At 41.5% G+C, this 22,121-nt stretch overlaps 1 protein-coding gene across 1 annotated transcript; it reads right to left on the bottom strand.

Annotated features, from left to right (window-relative positions):
* Positions 1 to 5,070: 5,070 nt before the first annotated feature.
* On the bottom strand, positions 5,071 to 21,772 carry tnfaip3 (tumor necrosis factor, alpha-induced protein 3). The gene is made up of 10 exons (XM_005930519.3): positions 19,831 to 21,772; positions 16,988 to 17,148; positions 15,025 to 15,430; positions 10,832 to 11,022; positions 10,593 to 10,734; positions 10,007 to 10,177; positions 9,722 to 9,899; positions 8,540 to 9,537; positions 8,171 to 8,364; positions 5,071 to 8,048 (listed from the first exon to the last, which is right to left on the bottom strand). The coding sequence occupies exons 3-10, from the start codon at positions 15,329 to 15,331 to the stop codon at positions 7,773 to 7,775; spliced, it is 2,457 nt and encodes an 818-aa protein (XP_005930581.1). The 5' UTR covers positions 15,332 to 15,430; positions 16,988 to 17,148; positions 19,831 to 21,772; the 3' UTR covers positions 5,071 to 7,772.
* Between the last annotated feature and the right edge of the window lie 349 nt (positions 21,773 to 22,121).

The raw sequence follows: 22,121 nt of genomic DNA, 5'->3' as shown, positions 1-22,121 counted from the left end.
CATCTAGACAGTCCAGTGACGCACTGTTGAGCACTCCTACAAGCATACACATACTTACACACAATGATAGGATTAGAGATCCTAGATTAGAAAGATTAATAACTGTGAGACCGCCTGTTGGATTACTCAGAATTACTTTTATAACACAGGACTTTGGGTTATGAAACTGTGGAAATTTCACAGATGTACATCTGTAACACTTTTACTTCCTATATGAAAATAAGTAGCTTATGTTTGACCTGCTCCCCTCAGGCAGGAGGCTCCGGTCCATTCGCACCAGAACCTCTCGCCATAAGAACAGTTTCTTCCCCTCTGCTGTTGGACACATGAACAATAACCACATGACTGTCCCCGCCACTAACACATGACCCTACGCTGTGTCACTGCATCATTTCATGTTTGGCACTGATCATCACCTGCACTCATGTATATATGTTTCTACGTAGCACTCACAATTCCTATTCTCATGTATATATCTCATGCACATATCTTTCTTTCTACATAGCACTTTAATTCTTGCACATATCTTTCTTTCTACATAGCACTTTAATTCTTATTGTTTGCACTGAAGCACCGCAGCAATTTCCTAATGTTGTAAACCTCAACATCTGGCAATAAACCCCATTCTGATTCTGATTCTGATTCTGATGAAGGACTCTAATATAGCTGTAAACCAAAATGAGATCATTTTCAGATATCCTTTACTGCATTTGTCATGTATGAGGTAATTGGGGGTGAAATGTAACACAGCTATATCACATTAAGCATTTTAATAACAGGAAATGTAAATACAGCAAATGTATGTGTTTGTTTTATATTTTTACTGGTAATCAAAACTTACTTGAATATTTACAGTAACATGTTTAAGTCTGTTCACGAATGACAGTCATGAGATGTGGCTGAAAGCACAGAGGAAATCTGAATGAGCAAATCTAGCTTTCAGTTAGAAACATTTATTTTAAGCTACCATTAATCAGGCTGGTTAGGACAAAGCACATTTATATGAAGGACAATTCTGATACTGACACCTCTCTGTATATACTGTGAATTTTACACCTGTGATATTTTATTGGTAACTTATTGATTTACTTTTAACCCTGGAGAACCCATGGGGTCAGATCCGACCCCATTGGTTTACCAGGGAAACCATGGGGTCAAATTTGACCCCATGGGTTCTCCAGGGTTAAATACCATACATAGTTAACAAATGAATGAGCAAACACTTTAAGTGTTCCCTTATCTGTGGCTTTTTTTTTCAGCTTATGAATGCCAAATAAATAGGGTTAGATCATACTTCATGTGGCATGTACAAATTGTACTTTATATACTAATTAAATAATAATTTTAATGGTTTATGTGAAGAGCCTGAGAATGGCATTGATAATCAGTCAAACAAACTGTGTTCTGCGTATTTCACCTCACTCTATAACCCGAATCTGAATCCCGCCTCAGTTTCCAGGAATGTTACAGTACTTGAGAGTTTTAAATGGGCCAAAAAAAAAACCTCAGTTGGTGGGTGTTTATGTGATACTGTTAGGGTGAATGGGCGTGTTTTGTTTGCTGCTGTTACAAAAGGGTCAGACAAAGGTAACCATGGATACACCCTCTTCCTATTGCACAACAGCAGATAACTTCCTGTCGAATGAGCTTCAGCTGTACTTTTGAGTTTTGCGACATGTCACTTTTCAAAAGAAGAGGCAGTGAGTCAGATTCATTCATGAACAGACATTGTGCAGCGATCTTGGTTTGACATTTTCATTCTTATTTTATTGATGACTGCTTAAACACAGAGTTTGGGCAGCTGTTTTTTTCCTGTGTAAATCAGGGCGTTTTGCAGTCTTGCGAAATACCACAAACGTCAAGATGAAAACTTTTCTTGTATAATCCTTGTAGTTACATATTTGAGAGTTTGTAACGGCTTGATAAAGAGGCTACAACTAGAAGGTCACCAAACTTCCAAGTGCACCAAAGCTCCTCTTTCACTGCCTTTTTAAGGAAGTTCTGGTAATGACTCACCTTTTTCACTACTGCACAGAGTGCTACTGTAACCATTTCGTTCCACTATCTATATTGGATAGTTGTAGTTACAAGTTACTTGGCTGATTAGGATCATTTCGTTCTACAGGTATGATTACCTTATAAAAAAGTGGTGCTTTCTTATAGATTAATCTATCCACTGGTGGATAGATTAAAAAAGTACAAATTTGAATGCTTGTCTATTTTAGCACTGCGGGTTTTAGACACATAACCAGTGACCAGTTATTCGGAATGACATAAATTCACACCTCTTTAGCAGATGCCTCTGGTTCTGAAGAGCCATATCCCTGGTCTGCTCGTCTTACTGGTCCCAGCTACCTTAGGGCGAGAGGCAGGGTCCACCCTGGACAAGTCGCCAGACTGACACAGCAGGGCCTCGGCCAAATGGTGGAGTCAAACTCAGGACGTTCTTGCTATGAAGCAACACTGCTAACCACCATGCAGCCCTAAATTAATAAATATAATGCCTTAAATAAAACTGAATTTAATTAAACTGAAGACGATGTTGTTGCTGCAACGTTAAAAGGTACACAACAGCACATTTTTGCCCCAGGCCAACTTGACAGGTTAATCAAGCCTAGCAGACTGGAGCTGTATAGCATTTAGTCATGTGTTAGTCCTTATCTAAATAAGAATTTTAAGAATTTACTGGGTCTGGTAAGTAACATTTGATTAATTTATGTATTTGTGTATGCACTTGCATACATTTTCCTAATTGCAAACTTGTTAATATACTTTTTGCCTAAGTCATCTCTCTGTCAGGATAAGCTATTCAATGAAGTCTGGCAATAAAAATAGGCTATTTGTAATCTGCAACTAAATTTGCTTCACTATATTTATTCATACTGCTTATGAATAGAAAGGTCTGCTGCACCACACTCATGAGAAACCTCAAGTGAAACACTTCTTGCCTGCTTGTCAGAACGGTTTTACAAGAGCGTTTGCATGTTGGGGTATTTCCAGGAAACCGCATCAGCCTACCAATCTCCCCACGCACAAACCTTGCAGTCCCACGTTTGTTAAATGTCACCTCAGCCCTACCATATATAAGTATTGCCAATTCCCCACCTGTAACTGCCATATCTCCCCTTACTCCAAATTCCCCCCTCCCACCGTGTGACCCACTCCTCCTGAGTAAACTGCGTTTTCTTTTGTGAGGGTGGGGGTTCCCTTTTTTCTTTTCTTTTCTTTTTTAGCACAAAAGCCTTACAATAACCTGGAAACAAGAATATAGTGACCAAAAAAGAAAAGAAAAAAAAAGCACAGAAGGAAAAAACCTTATTGTTTGCGCTTCTTTTATGGAAATCTGCATAACTGACAAAAGAAAGAAGAACATCAAAGGCGGAAAGAAGAAGAAAAAAATCTAACCCAGTTAAGCATATGGGAAAATGGTGCAGTCTGCCACATCTAAACCAGGCCTCAGTAGTCATTTATCTGATGTTTTTGCAGCACCCACTATACTTCCTACACTGGAGATGGATTTGTTGCCAACAGAGTGCAAGTGCTTGTCTGCAGAAACAGCGTTAAGCAATATCCAGCTTAGTAAAGAGAAGCAATAAGAAGAAGGTTGAGCATCTGAGAACACAAGCAGACTCCATATGCAAGTGCATGCAGGCTAGAACACATTATAGTGTTTCATATACTGTATTCTCCTGCCCCCTCCTAACCAGCCACAAGAAAATAATAGAAAAAAATGCCGAACAAACCCATTTGTAATGTTACTAATAATAATTTGAGAATTATGTCTCTCTTTTCTTTTTTCTTTGCCTATTTTGACAACTGTTTATCCAACCCAGTTCAAGCTTGGTGAGTGTGTTGCTGGGGACTTGACTAAGTATGATGCCAAGTCTGACATCATTTGGATGAACACTTCCCATATTTTGGCTAAAAGTACTCTCTTACCATTGTTTCCCCTGTGTGGCTGCCGCCTGCTCCACTCTCTGTGTGTTGAGGCATATACATACACACAAGGCCATATTTAGCTATCTTTATAAGGACCTTCACTGATCATAACATCATAACTAAGGGCCCCAGGCTTTACCCTGACTCAATTATAATTTTAACACCGAAACAGTATTTAATTAAGTATAGGGAGTAAAAAGCAATAACTTTTGCATTGTTCTAGCTTCTTTCAGCTGCTCCATTATTCACAATAGGTCACCACAGTAGACGGACCTGCGCACTTTTACACCAGATGCCCTTCCTAACACAACCTTCACAGGAACTTGTGCTTCCTACTGGTCTGGAACTTTCACACATTAGGAAAAGCTGTTAACCACTATACAACATTACTCATTCGGGACAAAACTCTCCTCACAATGACAGCCTGACGTGCTTTTTTTTGCCTTTGATGTCGAGTTACTGATGACCTCAGTCACTCATGCATTGGTTGAATGAGCTGTTCTCGAAAAACCCACAATGTTCCCTTTCTGCAAAACCTCATTTTAAACTGGAACCATCATACACTTAAACATAAATGCAACAAGCTCATCTTTACAACTTTCTTTTCCAAACAGCAACTTAACCCAATGAAGTTTAAGTAATCATAATCCCATCCATAACCCTAGCACTCCCCTATAATTGTATATTTTGGAGACTTTTTGGGGGGAAAACATAGATATTTTTGATGTATGTCACTTTGAATAAACGCTTTCTTTGTTTCCCAATTGAAAATATTTTGGAGAACAACTTAATAAATCAATAAACATATTCTAATTGCCTAGTTCTAGAGTTAGGGTCATCACCAATGATGTTTGTGGTGTTGTTTGCAAGCAGGTGATGCATTTGAGACTCATCAGTAAGTTGTAGCTTCAAAAGCTTATAATAAACTCTCCCCTGACAGCGATTGCACTTGTTGACATGGGGCTGCACGTTAATATGATTTTTATCAATATAATAAATGTTTGACGCCAATCCTCACGCAAATCAAATTCTACTTTTCCACCTGATGTCAAAATACATCCACACAAGTATATGCACACACACACACGCACACACACAGTAAGTACAGACCCAAGAAACACATCAGTCAGATTTCAGATTTCTTAATAAAAATAATTCATTTCAGGACGACATATAAATAATTATTGAATCACACAATACAGATATTTTGATATGAATAAATACTTAACAAATAAAACCAGGCTTTTTTCATACAATACCCTATTGTCAAAAAGTCACACAAAGAAACTTCCACACCATTTGCATGTTTTGTTACACCTTCTGCTCTTAAGTCGATGCTCTTCCTACTGTTGGAATGTCCCTACACAGGTCGGAGTACCATTCCTAAATGCCTCAGCAGCTTAGACAAGTCATGTGCAACTTATGTGATCTCCTCCCAGTCAAACTCAGTCAGAGCCCCTTGTTAAGAGGTTATGATGAGCTGAGCACTAATTGGCCTTGAAGTGATTAAGGTTTGTCTAGAGGTGATTAAAGCACACAGAGATCTACGTCCAGGCCGTCAACACGTGAGCTGGCCTGACAGCTTTAGATACAGTTGAATGAAAAGGCAGACCAAGAGCCTGGTTGTCTATGCTTTTCTAACTAGAGCCACAGATGGATATCTGCCTACAGCTAAAGTAAGAGGGGAAAGAAGTTCCAGTTATTACCAAATTTGAGTCTGATAAATGTTTCATGTTTGAGCTTATCTTTACAGACAGACATTTCTTCGTATCTGAATAAAAGATAAGTTCACGGAAAGATGGTGTACATGAGGGGGTTTTCAGCATGAGAGATCTGGATTAGCTGAAGTCGGTGGTTGCGCAGAACAGGAGATGTCAATCTGTGGCACTCTGGTTAGTTTAGAATGGTCCAGGCTGGCCGTTTTTAAGGAGGTAACAACAACTGTTTGGCAATTGATGGCACGTTTTTTTGTTTTTGTTTTTTCCTCTTTTGGCAGAAAAAAAACAAATATATCAAAATACATTTGAAATTCAAAAAAAAGAAAAGAAAAAAAAGAGGAGGAATGTCAGTTTTTTGTGTACTCCAGACGCACACACGCGTACGTTTTATCTGTATGTGTGTATGTGTGTGTGTGTGTATTGAAGATGAGGCATCGGGTTGGAAGGTCCTACGGTATGGACTAAGATCCATGTTCACAAAAGCATTTTTTATAAGTGGGAGCACTGATCCATAATCACTGATCAGGCCCCTCTGGTCCATAAAATTTCAATCACTATGTAAAGGCAAAACTTATCGAGGATCAGCCCCAATACTGTGCTGCTGTACAAGCAGCACAAACACATTCAGATAGACAAGATTAGCCAAAGCAGGCAACAGGATTGCTCTCTGAAGTTTTGAAAGTGATGCCTTGGCACATCCAGGAGGGTGAAGCAGAGAGGAATGCATCTTTACAGGCTCATTTACCTACACATTACCTCAGGCTGGGGCGGGGACATACAATCTCACAAAGCTGTGTTTGCATGTGTGCGTGTGTATACGGTAGTAGGGTGGATAATTATCAAGACTTCGCCTGTCCTTGTAGTCTCAGTTCTCCTCACAGTTGCCAATCCCCTTTTAACAGGACTGACGATATTATGTTGGTGTATACATTGTGTAGATATGTGTGCGCATGTGTCTATGCGTTTCTAGGTGCTTAAGTGGTAAGTAAACAGGAAAACAACGTCCAAGGCAACAGATTTGTTTTGGAGAAAAAGGGAAATAAGAGGAAGGAAAGGAGGTTTTGAAAGAGAGTGAGTCCTGTCTCTACTGTGATCTCTGCCTTCTGTCCGCTGAAACCACCAGCATGTTGGCTACAATGGAGAGGCTTGTATTTCTGTACATGTAGCACCAAAACTAACAGGGGCCTGCCCTGTCTGTCCTGCACAGTTTATAATTTGTTTGTTTTTTTTACTTTCCATATCAAGCAATTTACATCAGATATGTAACAGTAATAAGGTTAATTAGCCTCAAAATATAAACTAACCCTGCTATTGTCTGGCTAATGGAAGAAAATCAATCTTTGACCATTTTTACAATATTGACTGCAAGAGAATCTTTTTGAAAAAAAAATCTTTGTCTGGGTTGTGAGGACATAGATGAGTGATTTAGGAGATTTAAGCAAAACAGTGGTGAATGCCATTTAACTTAATTTCAAGCACTTTGCTTGCTTTCCTTTGGCCCAGTTTTGCACACTTCTGCTGACTATTTTCACAGAGATTTGCTGTTGGGCATGCCCAACTACTGCATCTCTCTTTCTTCAGAGCAAATGCTAGACAGACAGGCAGACAGATACACAGATGGGTTAAGACAGACAGACAGACAGACGGGGGGTATAAATCCTTGGCTGTGGTCTAGAAAGCAATGTCAGATGCTTCTTGTTATGTCGACATACAATCATTTTGTCCGGCACGATTCACTACGTACCTCTAAATACATATTGTACACAAGAGTTAATTCAGTTGCTCTGACATGTAGCCAAACCTCTCACCGTGTAAGTGCGCAGGGCATGTCAGATGATAATAATTGCACAAAGAGGTATTCTGGAGGCCATGTCTACTGCGAAAACACACACACTCACCACCACCCCCACATACACACACTCTCTCTTCACATTCTACATGGGGGGTTTGATTTTCAGGCCATAAGGTAACTAGTTAGTCACTAGCAAGTTAGTTAGTTGGTTAGTTAGTATCAGAGGTGCATTGACTGGCATGGAGAGCCCACAGCAGGGCGGCGGCTCTAGCGTGCTAGCGATGTGTCATCATCGCTGTCGTGTGCATGGGCGCTAAATGTGGTCAGCCGCGGTAAATCTGTTTGAAGTGGTCACACTCGTTGCAGTAGCCCTGTTTCTCTTGGTTGGCGTAGTGGTCACAGCCTTGTGTCCGGCACCGCTGCTTCGACTTTTCTTTGGGCGCCTGCGCCCGTCTTCCTGGCTCTCTGCCCTGACCACGCGTGTGGCACTCTGGGCAGAGGTCTGTGCAACCCGGGGACACATTACTGCAGCCACTCCGCCGGCACTGAGTCTGGGTCTGGGATTGCTGCGAAGATCTGGGTTTTGCTGCTCGTTCACGCTTTTGTACAGAGAAAGAGCGAGAATGGAAAGAACTGTCAACAGGCGAAGAAGAAGAACACACGAAAAAAACAAGACATGTGAAGAACAGTGAGGAGTTATGAAGGTATGGCAGGTACCTACCAGAGGAGGGGACGTGCGATTTGCGACTTGGTTAAGTCTTGCACTTTGCTCTTTTACGTAGCACTTATCACAGTAGCCCTCCAGCATCACCTTGCCAACTGCACCACACCCAGGCCCACGACATCGTGAGGCATTCTGGAAGCCTGTCTCCAAACCATGCCGACTCTGGGCCGGGGCAGGAGGAGGAGTCAGGTCTGGAAGAAACAGTGGCCAACATAAGCAATGTGCCATATGACATTTGAATAACAACAAACAGAACAGTTAAATGAGATGTTTATTAAGACAGCTATACGGCTTTTATAATAAATTTTATATATACGAAAAGCGTGCAATGCAAGAAGTGTTTTCTAGTTTTGTTTTAGGACTTACGGTGATTTGTCTGATAGTCTACGTAGCAAATAGTGCAGAAACCCAGTTTTTCAGGTGTCCCAAAGAACTGGCAGCCAGATCTTTTACAAGGTCGGGCCACAGGGCCCTGCCAAGCTGAGGTGTGCCCTGGAGTTAGAGTGAGGCATGGCCGCTCAGTGTCCCTGGCCTGGGTCCAAGCTGAAGATGAGGCTTCAGTCCTGGGATTGATCTGTTGTGGCTCTCCCCTTTCTGGAGCCTGCTGTCTCTGCATGCAGGGTGGACACAAGCCATTGAATATCCTAAACGCCTCCTTTCTGCACATGTTACATCGCTCTGTCTCGGTCTCACAGCCTCCCCACTGGTTCCAGCCGGAGCCCTGGGCTGGGTGGGGAACGACAGGCCCCCCATTGGTCCCTGGCAGTCCTGTAGCGGCCGTTCCAACTCCAGGGGTTCCATGGTTTTGCCTGGAGTTGAAGCAGCGCTCACAAAGTCCATCATGCTCCACACTTAGGGTGAAGAGGCAGCCGGGTGTCTTGCACTTCATTGCATGTGTTTCACTGTATAGGCTGAGGCTGGGGGCGGTGGGCGGGGCTGAGCGGGGACTGGATAACACTACTCCTCTCCCAGATGAAGAGCATGGGGGGCTGCTACTTCTGGCTCCTCTGGAGCTCACCTCAGTCTCTGATCCCCCTATGACTCCTACCCCACCTTGTAAACCTCCTTCCTTAGTCTGAATTACCCCTTCTATCCTCGCTCCTCCACCAGTAGTGGCCTGCCGCTTTTCAAAGCATTCATGGCAATGAGGCTGCGTGTCCACAGAGACATAGAAGGTGCATCGTGGTGTGGCACAGCGGATCTCAATAAGCGAGAGCTGGGAGACGGAGAAGGGTGGCGGACGCTGTGGCTGGGCGGCCCATGCCTGCTCCTTGTCCTCCTGCCAGCGCTGGTACTCATGGTTCACAAGCTGTAGGTAGTCCTCCATCAGGTTCATGTCTTCAGGAAGGTTTCCCTCATCCAGCCTTAGGACAGAGACATACAATGTGGTTCTTAACTGCATTTTATTACTTTTTTCCCTTTCAAATTCATAGTTAATAAAAGTAGTTTGGCTAAATTATCTTTGATAATCAGTCAAAAACAATTCTTATGCCATGAGCTGTTCAAAGCTGCATTTAACAATGGATGGAGCTTATAATGCCCAAGTACCTTGCAGCTTTCATAATCTGTGTTATGTCATGGCCCAATCTGATAGGGATCTCTATCAGGTGCAGGTACTCTTTGAGGAGCCTCTCTTTCTGCTGCTGCTCCTTCTCCATCAGAAAATGAACTTTCAGTTCCTCAAAGCCATTCCGCCTCGGATTGATCAGCGGTACTGCTCGGATCTCTGGGAAATTCAGTTAAAGATACACAGAGCCAAATCCATGAACAGGGGTCCTGCTTTGTCCCTTTATCGTGCCAAATATATAACACCTATTTCTTTGTGATTTGTACCTGGACCACTGTCTTTGATGGTGATGAGGGGTGCAAAGTGCTGGGAGTCGTAGCCGAGCACTATCGGGTATTTGTAGCACTCTGTGGGTTGCCAGTGTAGAGGCAGATAAATCCCACCCACATTCAGAGGAGAGATGGAGGTGCCGGATTTCATACTCCTGACCACCTGGTCTGTTGAAAGAACAAAGATTTAAGAGTTTATAACTCTCTAACAAATGACAATGAACAACTTTTATAGAGCTGCACCCAATTCAAGTGGAATAAATGGAGCAATGTGCAGTCATTTTAGGATTTTAGATCCTGAAAAAGCAAGCTTTGCTCAAATATGACTGCAAACATGTTTCTGCATATTTATTTTTTTATATTTTGAAGTTGAGAAATCATCAGTAGTCATTTGAGATTCTTTATTAAGATAGACAGTAAGTGACACAGTGCATTAAGAAGACTTCAAAACAACCGAGAGCAAATGTTGAGGAATGCTGGTGATATATTATACATTACAAGATGTGCTCTTACAAAACCAGTGAGTCTTTGAGGGCTAACAAGGATAAATAAGCATAATTTGAGATGATAAAAAAGGGAGTACCTGCAATGACGATGATGGGTCTGCGGAGAATGTTGGAGAGGATGAAGATGTGGATGTCCTCCAAAGAATCAAACTGGAGGCCATTGCTACTGGAGACTGGCGATGCCATCTTCACAATCTTTTCCCACTCATCCTCCCAGTTCTGGAACAAATGCACACAATTAGGAAATAAACTTCTGCATGAGCACAGTTTTCTCAAAGCAAAGTAATGGAAAATGGATCTAGTTGAAAATTCATACCATGGTGGTGTATCGGAGTCCAGTTTGGGTGAACTCCTGAGATTGGAGCAGCTCTGCCTGGAAGCGAGCTTTGAAGACGCCCGTGTCAGTTTCTTTCAAAACACCATGGAGAGCTTTCCGAAGAACCAGGTCTGTGTCCTGAACACCCAGCATGTACTGAGAGGCTGCATGAAGCAAACAGTTCCCATCTCCTACAGACACACAAAGAGGAGGCAAGAAAACACATGTGTTTTTAGTACTATGGTTGGTTGATTTTGTACACAGGACACAAAGTTCTCCTTCTGTGAATAGGCACATGCACACGCACACATACAAAGGCTATGCACATACAGCATAAAAAACAGGCAACTGCAGTGTGTTCACACACACACACACACACACACACACACACACACACACACACACACACACACACAAGTGTAACTAAAGTCTGGGGATTTCCAGGCCGCTGGGCTGGTCGTTAGTATCTGGTGTTTCGACTATTATATGACCCTTATACATCTAACAGTACACACGCCACAGACAAGGCTGATAAAAATGACCCGTAATTTCCCCGGAACATGTTTTTGAAAAACTGAATCTTTTTACAATCTAAATCTGTATAGAAAACCAGAATTCTCACATACATATATTTGTTTTTGCCAAAGTATGTGCCTTTACCTATATTCTACTGACTGGCTGCAGTGATAAAGACTTGGTTGCTGAAAAGACGAGTGTGTGAGAGCGTGAGCGGCTAAAAGTCCTGGAATTTTATTTATTCTCCTTTGGCAGTACTGGGTCTTTTTCTCATTGTGAAACAGCAGAGCCCATATTTGTTAATGTGTGCAGCTCTGAAAAACCCTGTTGCCACACTAAACACAGGAATTTCCCTGTACTAACTTCTGTCTTTCATGCGAGTGCATGTGTGCGTGCTCCACTCCTATGATCCCAACTCATCAATGCTACTCAGCTGGTCCTGTACTTTCCACAAAGGCGTGACTTGGACCGGATGGAATGTTATCTTTTTAAATACTACTATCAACACCCGATGAATGCTGTGATTAATGAGCAGAGATAACATGGGTCCTCACATGCACAAGCATATACACATGAACTGTAATGTGTGCTTCTTTTTTTTCCCTCCACAAACATTTACCTGGCAGTAACTTCATACACATAAAGCATCTGCACCCTTCTTTGTAAAATACTGCTGTATTAAACAGGCATTTTCAAGATCTCTCCTCTATACAGGAAAAGTTTAAGTTTAAGTAGGTTTAAGAAACAGCTAGGAAAAAATTTCTAAAAAAAAGGATCATAAAATGTTGTTTTGTTTTGATGCAAGTGTTAAATAGGCCAAAATCTGATCTCAGTGTAGCATTAATTGTTGTGTGGCTCAATTAATGCAATCTAAGCTACAGTTGTTTTCTTTCAACTGAAGGAACATCTCGCTGTATTTAAAAAGAGAAAAAAAAAAACACTTCTCCATTTCAGACCAGCTAGATGTTGTTCCATTTCAGCGCTCTTGCATCACTCAGCAAAAACATAAAATGCAAGGCTTTTTTAATAAAAAAACACCAGACATATGTAGGCCCAAAGGTACACACAAATCCAAACAAATGTCCACACACGTAATCACTTCCTCTTGCACGAAAAAAAGTCATGATCACAAAGTGAGGTGCCTGAAAACTAAAGATGAAAGTGGTTCAGCAGCTCCCATCAGGTTATATATAGATACTTCCTCTGTGGCAAGCTGGGGAACTTCCTGAAAACATACCAGTGCAGAGCCAGACTTAAGTTGATTTGGTCACTGTCCAGGTGACAGCACAAGTTTGCGACAGTGTGCTTCCAGCAGGGCTGCACTTTCCCACACCTTGTCTGCAGGTTGTTGTGTAAGAATGGCCCAAGATTTGTGACTGTAAACAACTGCAGTAATTACTACCAAACTAGAAAAACGCTCATAGATTATCCACTAAGGCCAATGTCCCATTTTACAGAAAGTGATATGGAAAATTTCACTGGCTCATCCTTTGCTCATGCGTCGCCTCCTCATCAAGTTTTTCCTTGTGTAGTCTTGCTTATAAAAACAAAGTGCACATACCACATACCCCAATCTAGGAGGAATAATGTGGATGCCCCAAAAGAAACCTAAAAGCTTTACTTGTAAGGCAGAACACTGCAGCAGTGTATGTGTCCTCCCAGTAACTTAACCATGAAGTTAGTGTATTGTAGCTGAACAAATCCTTCCTGATGGGGACACATGACAGACATGGGATACTGTTTGGGAAAACCCCACGGATGTGTCCGAGACATTCAAGACAGAAGAGAGACTGAATTCTAATAAAGCCTTGTTTTACTTGGAGGAAAAGTTGGATGTATCAGGAAAACGGATGTGGCCCTGTTATTTTAATTGAAGCAGAGTGGAAGTTTTATGAGTCTGGGTTTTTTTGATGGTCAGTTATATTCTGTGGTCTTGCTTCGTAATTAAGCCGGGCTCGGGGAAACTGGTTATGGGGTTTGGATCTTTAGTGCATTTGCATAGACCAAATGAGATAAGGATTTTGGGTTCACTGGTAAATTCAGTTCTGAGATGATGTGGAGACAGATATCCGACAACGGTGCTGGACATCAGTGAACAGACTTCTTCTCTCTCACGTTTTCTTTCTGTATGTGTGTGTGTGTGTGTGTGTCTGCTGAGCTCCAGTGACTCAGCAGCAGTCAGTCAGCCCTGTGTGTGTGTGAGTGTGTGCGTGCGTGCGTGTTGTCCGTCCTCTGCTCAAAGTCACGTCTGGGTCCTTCAGAGTTAGACGCTCCGGCACTAAATTCTGTCTCCTCTTTATGACATCATCTTCGCAAACCAGGAAATTCCAGCCAGGTTACTGGCAGCAGAAGTCATCCATTTTGGTCATCAATTAAGGGGTCTTTGCAAGGGGAAATTATGTGCTGATGACAGTTACAGTAAGTCCTTCAGTGATTACTAACTTCAGAATTGACAGGGACCCTTTCAAAGAGTTTCACTATTTAAAAAAAGTACTGTAGGACATAACACATCCAGCAAGTTCCTCAACCATCCAGTAATTATTCAAAGTAACTTCTGATGTGTGACCAATGTAGGAATTTCTCACATGAGAAAGAAAGAAACTATTTCCTCTGGAAACTCACATGTTTAGCACAAAGCTGCAATTATGACTGATTTCCTCTTCCTCCTTCTGTTGTGAAGCTATAGCTGATGATTCCTCTCAAAAACCTTGCTCCCCATTAACTTTAAAATAGATCTGATGTACACAGCAGCTGTGTTTAAGCTACTGCAGTATAGATGGAAAAGGCCACCAGAGACACACACGTTTGCTTTAACAAGGTCTGATGAGCTCTAACAGATCATCACAAACACAAATCCATAAAGTCACATAAAGTCAGGCAGGTGGGGAATTTAAGGTAAAACGGTGTGTTTTTTTGACATCCACTGACATTCACTAACACACACCTACACAGAAAAAGAGGGGGCATACCCCAAATACAGCAAATGAAAAACTGTGGAAATAGTTGGGTCTGAAACATCACAGACAGTAAATAACAGTCCTGCATGTGACGCCAGAGAATTTCCCAGTACACAACTATGATCAGAAGTAATCAGGCCCGAGTCTACATGTTTGCCTGCCCTGGGATGTTCCCGTCTTACAACATTCACGTAACAGAAAACATGACTTAGCAGTGGGGTGCCTAAAGTCAAACACTAAGGTCGGCACAGTAAAACCAAGGGGGCTGCTAAATGAGTCTATGTGAAAGCGGAACTCACGTCCCTCGATTGTTGTCATTTACAGTAACCCTGCCTGTGAGTAATGACATCTCAGAATTTGCATATCAAATAGCCCTGACTCATAAGAGCTCACCATCTCTCTCATAGAAAATGAAACAAAAGCAAAACACATCCTGTGTTGAGCGCAATATGTTTTGCTTCTAAAATCAAGGAGAAATGGTTCAACATTAGCTCTGTGACCAATCTGCTGAATTGTTCTATTCGTGTTGAATATCACCTACTGCTCCAACAGCAGTTATTTACGGTGCCCTCTGCTATACAACCAATAATATAAAACATCTTTGAACATCAACAAAGCTTCATGGAGCTTCATCCACTTATAAGACCACCACAGAAATCTGGTTTACTGTAGCCTCCATTTTCCAGAACAGCTCCTCAACATCAGCATAATCGTTCTTACCATTGGTGCGTAAGGGCACCATCTTCTTCAACTCCCCACACCAGTTGAGCTTTTTCTCCTTCTCTAATGAGGCCTGCATGGCTCGGTCCAGGATGGCGGCCTGAACCACCTCCCTGAAGGCCTGGGGGAAGTGGTTCATGGCGATCATCTCCAGCGTGTACCGGTGCATACCCCGCAGGTGGTGCATGAGGCCACCGCTGGCAGCAGGCTTCACCACATCGTTAGGCACTCGCTGTCGGATCTTCACTGCCTTGAGCAGGTTGGAGACAAACAGGAATTTGGGGAGGAAGTTCTGACCCTGCGACATGGCGGATGGCTGGCCAGGTGAATGGAAGGAGGGGAGGAAGAGGAGCAAGGAGGAGAGGAGGAGGAGGCACCAACCACCGATGCCAGATCAACGTGGAAACTGGATGGAGAGAAGCGGAGAGGACATGTTATTTCACAGCAGGGATTTGTGGGAAATTTTCAGTGGAGAGTCCCCTTCCTAACAAATTAAGACTTAAGGCACAACTTAATTTACAGTTTGTTTGGGAAACTACCCATCACAAAGGATGATTCCAGTATGGAGGCTGTATGGTGCTTTTTCCTGGAGATTCTGCTGGGCCCAACTGAATAAAGTACACAAAGACCCCTTTGTATTCTTGTTTGTTCTTTTAATTCTCCTTTTTGTCTTGATGGTTTTTGAGAGTTTCCCTCAACAGGGCTTCCTAGTGTCCCACTGAGCTCAAAGACTTCCAACAATAAACGGGTGCTTTCCAGACCTTAACCGAAGGCCACCCAGGGCTTCCCAGGCTGATGGGAAGGTCACAAGGCCTCCTCCCTCAACAGCCTGCATAAAGTCTCCGTTTAAAAGGCTGGGAATCATTAGAAAAATTATAGGCTTTCAGTACAGACACTAACACTGCTCTCAGTACAGGAGGAAGATAATCTAACCTGGGTTTACGTCACTCCCTGATGTCATTTAAAAAACAGGCAGCTGCAGAATTATTTCCCCTAAATAAAATGCAAACTTTAATCCAGCCACGTTTCCCAATTTGTTACAGTAATTTGAAAGCTAGGAAAATTAGGGAAACTTTTGGCAGTTTTTATACTTTAAGTATAAAGGTACTGAGGTTCAATGCACAACCTCTATACCCAATTTGAGTCAAGTTTGCTAAAGGGAAGGTTTTAAAGGACTATTTCCCCTCACATTTCAACGCAGTGAAGACGCATTAGCAGTTTAGAGGAAGTAGAAAGTAATGGTCAGCAAGTGGGCCTGGAGTTTTGCTGACTTTTAAACTTCCCACAACATCCTTCTATCAACCTCTCGCAAGCTGGCAGTCAGGTCGAAAGATACTGTTCGAGTCCACAAACACCTGAACAGCGAGCTTCTATTGGCCTCTGTGCCTTTACTACCCAAACAGCAGCAGGTGCAACAACAGACTAGGCCGTGCTAAAGGGCTAGTCAGTCACATGAGGGACCAGACAACAGACACCTGGATGTCAGGGAGCATGTTGACACGAATCATTAGCGTGGCGTGCTGTCACAGCGGGGCACACTTTAAGGCAGACAGACAGCAGCACCCGGGTGGACGCTGCGGTTTAGGATGGCTGGCTACACAAAAACACAATAACAGGAGACTTTGCTGACGTTAAAGGCTTACGTAATTCCAATGACAACTACCTTTGGAACAATGTAGCGTTCAATCGCGTCTAACAGCGCGGGTATCGATACACTGTAGCTTCGCCGATGCCACATTTGGCTGTTTAAATGTCCTGCTATCCGCTCGAGGGTGACGTCTTTGTAAACAATGGCTGTCAAAGCCACTGTCGTGAGCAGGCTTCAAGCTTCCTCCGTGTCCCCAGAAACACGACCATACATTACTCAAGGCCCAAACGTGGTCTTACCCACCAAGTCTCACCCAATTGCTAAGAAATGTGTGTCCACATGGGGAGGCACAAGGAGGGAAGGCTGGCGTCTTACCTGTGTAATATGTCGGGGTAATAACAAAAGCCTCCCGGATGCTCAGGCTAGTCCTCTCTCAGCCACTTCACTCAGCCTCACCGCAGCGGTCCTCGGCGCCATTCAACCTTCTCTTTCTTTCAGTATCAGATCTATTTTGGAGCCCTCGCAGCCTGCGAAGCCTTTCAAAAGAATACACACGTACGATAATGATAGTTTTTTTAAAACAAGGAAAAAGTCCAAGTCAAAGGGGATTTCCACACGGGGACTTTCCGTCCACCCATTTTCCTCTCTCTCTCTCTCTCTCTCTCTCTCTCTCTCTTACTCACTCACACACACACTCACACACACAACCGCTGTAGTTGCAGCTCATTGCCACCAGGGGGTCTTTACTATCTGTCTGACTCGATACTGAAAAGCATATCCCACCTACTGAGCACAAAGGAGCGTCACTGAGGGAGGGAGGCAGTTCGCGTCATACTCTATTTCATGAGACAGCCTTAAAAAATAAATCATTAACCTTCAGAATCAGCAAATGAGTAAGGAAAACGAAGCTCATTACCTGATTGTGAAATGGATTTGAGTTGTTGACTGCATGCACTGATATGTGTATTCATGGTCTGATGACTGTAGCTATTGAAACAATGATGCGATGGTGCTTTAATTGTTAGCAAATCATGTAAATATAATTAAAGACTTTCAGGTTCTTGGGGATTCCTGCATTGCTCAAAGATATTTAAGAAGCAGATGTGAGCTCTTTGCTAACCCGCTGGTTCATTCACTACATTAGTAAGTTAGCTCAATGTTCATGTAAAGTGAAGTTTTCTTTTATTTTGGCAAAAGTTTCTAGCTCTTCCCACCCAAATCACAAAACAAAAATTGGTTTCCTCTTAAAGGAAGCCTCTTAACCTCCATATGTCTCCACCTAATGGAAACGTAAACTGACACTTGGTTAAATTGTGCCTCTAATTTTCATGTGAGTTCAATACTAAACATCAACAGATGATCTTTGCTCTAGTGTACCAAGAAAAGTGTGCATCTTCCATCATCTAGCAACCCACCTGACTTTGGCTGTCAAGGCGGCTAAAGCATTACAACAGTCAAGTCACAAGTCTGTTGTGCACCTGTGGTTTGTTGTGGTTGACAAGTTTTATTATCTTGACTGAGCTTCTAGTATGTGGCAGAGCATGTTTAACTGTTTTACTGCGGTCTACCATTCAGAAGCTGCAACGGAAAAGTAGTCAGAGCTTTATGTTTTATTTCCAAGTGTAGCGTTTGCTTAAGTTATGCATGATGCTAACACATGCAACTTGCTGGAGTTGCATGTGTTAGCATTATGCACGCGAAAAAGAGGTGTGACACATTTAGATGACATAAAGAGACAAATATTTTTAGGCTTTGTGTGATGGGTGTGTTCCAACACAAATAAAGTTTCAGTTTAGCATTTAGGAGGAGGTGAAAATACAAAAGTTGGAAAAGCCCACATGCTGCAAGTTACAAAAGCAAAGTTTTTAGATGGTTTGATTTCCTTAAGTCAATCAAAAACAAAACATAAATTCAATTTGCAGTACTACTGGGACCAAAAAGTTAAAGAGCTACATATAACTTAGCATCGACTTACTATACAACACACTGGGGCCAGTATTTTTTATTTTTTATTAAAACATGCATACACCCCCTGATTTCTTTTTTGATTAACTTGTCAGTTTAACTTACCAAAGTCTTCTTGACTTCTTGAATTAAAGGAAAACTGAAGTTGACTAAGTCATTAGACAGGAAGGAGCGGTAAGTTTATACTTCTCTCTAGTCCTTTTGAAGCATAAAATCAGAATTGCTATATGTACTATATATTATATATATAATTATATATATAATATATATATATATATATATATATATATAATAATTAAGATATTTGGGATTTGGTTTTTTTGTGTTTCAAAATATGGATTGTACATTATTCCTTCAATTGTTTGAAATAGGCATATCTATCTAAATTTGCAATGAAAAAACAGAAACTCACTAAGTGAGCAGGGTAAAGCAAATCAGAGAGTTTAATAAAGGAGCTGACACTTTATTTGCAACTTTAATTCACACACACACACGCAGACGCAAATATGCACATGCACATTTAAACTGTGTCGTGTATTGCGCTGTCCTGGGCCACTTAAGATTAGAGTAACATGCCATGACCCATTCTGTGATTCCCACCCCTAATTTCTAGTGTCGTAAAATAGATAACTCAGAAAAAATAACCAAGTACAAATAGTATATTTTGCACGGCGTGCAAATACGAGTATTCGGTCCAAATCCCAGCTGTCATGGGCCGAGAAACAGAGCACAGTTACCACAGAACTGTCGCAAATTAATGTCGGTCTGTAAATTTGTTCTCAGTTAAGTGATAGATAATTTATAATGTCATCTTTTCAGTGTTGAATCAACCATTAGAAAGACCACAGAAACTTGGTTGTCATTAGGTTTCAAAAGAGTCACAGTAACTGAAAGTAGCTTTAACAAGAATTTGGCATCCTAACAAACATGTTTATTATGTAAGGGCAGGATTCACGTAAATCTAGAGTAGGCCTGAAGCTGAGGTAAAACTTTATTCTATATTTTTCCCACTGTGGACAAATATCCACTTCACCGCTGTGAAAGAAGATAGTTCGTCTTAATCTTGCGGTTGTTATCCTGTGCTGATCCTCACTTTTTATTTCCTTTCTCCTACCTGTGGAAAGACTCCTACTGCTGTGTTGAGCTGCCCCAACAGTTGAAACTACATTTCAGTTTTCTACCTACTTGGGGAAAGAAACTTAAAAAACACCTGACAGCATTCACGAGGAATGAGCTCTGTGAATCAGTCTTACCTTTCGAAGTTTCAAGCTGTTGCCCCTGAGGTAATGCTTTGCACGCACCGGCTGTTAAAATGAACATCTATAAAGTCACTTTGACTGACCTCAAAAAGGCCTTTGATTGAGTAAGTGGGCACTTAAGAAAAACCCATCTAACTCTGGTCTGTTTTGACTGAATGCTGCTGAGGGGGCTATTGTAGATAAAGCTAAAAATTTCAGTTTCCAAACTTTTTAAAAGTTCCTTACTGAGTCACATGCTGGCTGAGTCATTGGCCGGAAGTCAATAATCAATACTAGCCGGCTGTGGAAGTGGTGAAAGCTAAGTAGCATAGTCATCAGCACATGGAAAACCCCAGAAGGGACAACTGGCCCACTCCGCTGTTTCAAATCACCAGTATGAGCAATCCTCTTTTAGTCACTGCCCCCACCACCGCCACCACTATTGTCTCATATCAATGCTGAACTTTTCCCTCATTAAATGACCTATATTAGACCAGCAGATGATACTGTAATAAAACCACCTGACCATTGTACTGCAGTCCACATTTCCTTATAACGTCTGGAAGGATTTATGTCTGTCAAGAAAAGGTCAAAGGATTCCACAGTAGTGCATACTTTTATAACTTTCTTCTCAAAACTGAATAGTTTTTCAGTTAAGTTACATTTTTGAGGATATGCTGCACACCATGCAGAGATGGGGCAAGTTTTTGGCTAATAGTTCTTTGGGAATCCCATTGTTGGTGCAAAAATAGAATTTTATGTCTGTCAAGCTGTGTTATTGTTAGCATTTTTTAAAAATATATAGAATAGGAACAAATGTGTTTTTGTGACAGGCTGCTAGTAGCAAAGTCCCAGGAGATGCATTTTATAATGGGGTCTTTGTTAAGTTGTCTGTTATGTGCAGACAGAACACTGCTTCATCCCTCTATAGTTGAATAATTCATAGGTCAGTGCTTAAAAAAACAACAAAACCCCAAATATTCTTTTCTTAAAATAGTCAGGTACAAGGACTGGACTGAAAATGAGTGAAAAAAGTGAAAAAGCAAAAAAACAAAACAAAAAAAAACAACAACAACAAATTAGAAACCTTTGGAAAGATCTGCAGAAAGTCTGGAGAGTTATTGCTTAAGACCACTTTTAAAACATTACACACAAGTTTAGCCTTTCCCTGGAAGCAAAAAATAAAAATTCAGGGTGACTCAAGATTATTGCACAGTACGTTTCCATGTCATTTATTTTGGACTTTTTTCTTCACCTCATTTATTTGTCAATGTTTGCTTTAAATAATTAACACACAAGAGGCCTTTTAAAACAATTAAAGTAATAAATATAATAATAATTTAGATATGTACAATGCTTTTCAAAAAATCCAAGGACACAAATATGTTGCATTGATAAAAAAAATTGAGATGAAAGTACTGGCAGTATGCAGTGCAGTAAGCTCTAACTGGATTGGCTGCAACAGTAAACTATTACTTACAAATAAATGCATCAGCAACAATAACTTACTAAAAAAGTAGATGTCAGCTTGACACTTTTAGCCTCTACAGACATGATGGCTACTTACTTTTAATTGAGCAACTTCATCAATGCAGGACTTTTTTGCAGAGGTAAAGGTCTTGAATACATCCTACAATGTTGCCATCTTGAAACACCAACGTTGAACAGCTTTTGAAAACCCATGAACATGCAGACAGAGGGGTCTGCAAAGATTTCACCCTTTCTTCAAATTAAAAAAACATAAAAATGATCAAATTCAAATAAATATTGCTAGTGTGCATTATATTCCTTGGCAGTCTATTGAAACCTTGCATATTAGGGGATTTTGTTGATGCTCTAAAGGAAGCAACAGTTGCTAACATGAAGTAGAAATCTGACTCACTGAGACTTTGATAGTAACCTTTACTTTAAAATGTGGCATCCACTTTTTGATCTTAGCTGGCAGCAAGTCCGTGCTGCTGCTTACTTGCAATGCTTTTGTTGCATGCTGTATGTGCTTTGTTTTAAAGCTTGAGACATTTGCCAAAACAACAAAAACATGAGCTTTGCAAAATCTTAGTCAAGCCTAATAATGTTGGCATATACACCCTGCCCAGTCTCCTCATCTGTGTTAAAAGGCGGAGCACAAGTGGAATTGGGGATTTATGACAGGTATGTCGGATATGTACATCCTGCTGGTAAACCATTTACTTTACATTAATCTATCAGCCTCATTCTTACCCATATACATCCTCCAGAGTCAAACGTCTCTTGTGTTCTGACAGTGCGGCCAGTCCCTCAGAGTGACTTCTGAACCCGGATTGTTC

Source organism: Haplochromis burtoni, unplaced genomic scaffold, assembly GCF_018398535.1.
Source record: "Haplochromis burtoni strain Fernald_Lab_line unplaced genomic scaffold, NCSU_Asbu1 Contig_46, whole genome shotgun sequence".
Classification (NCBI taxonomy): domain Eukaryota; kingdom Metazoa; phylum Chordata; class Actinopteri; order Cichliformes; family Cichlidae; genus Haplochromis; species Haplochromis burtoni.
Note: the sequence above shows the minus strand (reverse complement) of the source record. Positions and strands in the feature narration are given on the sequence as shown.

Excerpts from the sequence above, each read along its gene's own strand:
- tnfaip3 (XM_005930519.3), bottom strand. The coding sequence starts at position 15,331 with ATGTCGCAGGGTCAGAACTTCCTCCCCAAATTCCTGTTTGTCTCCAAC. Across the intron at positions 11,023-15,024 it reads GGTGCCCTTACGCACCAATG|GAGATGGGAACTGTTTGCTT; the intron begins GTAAGAACGATT and ends GTGTGTCTGTAG. Across the intron at positions 8,365-8,539 it reads AGACTATCAGACAAATCACC|ACCTGACTCCTCCTCCTGCC; the intron begins GTAAGTCCTAAA and ends TGTTTCTTCCAG.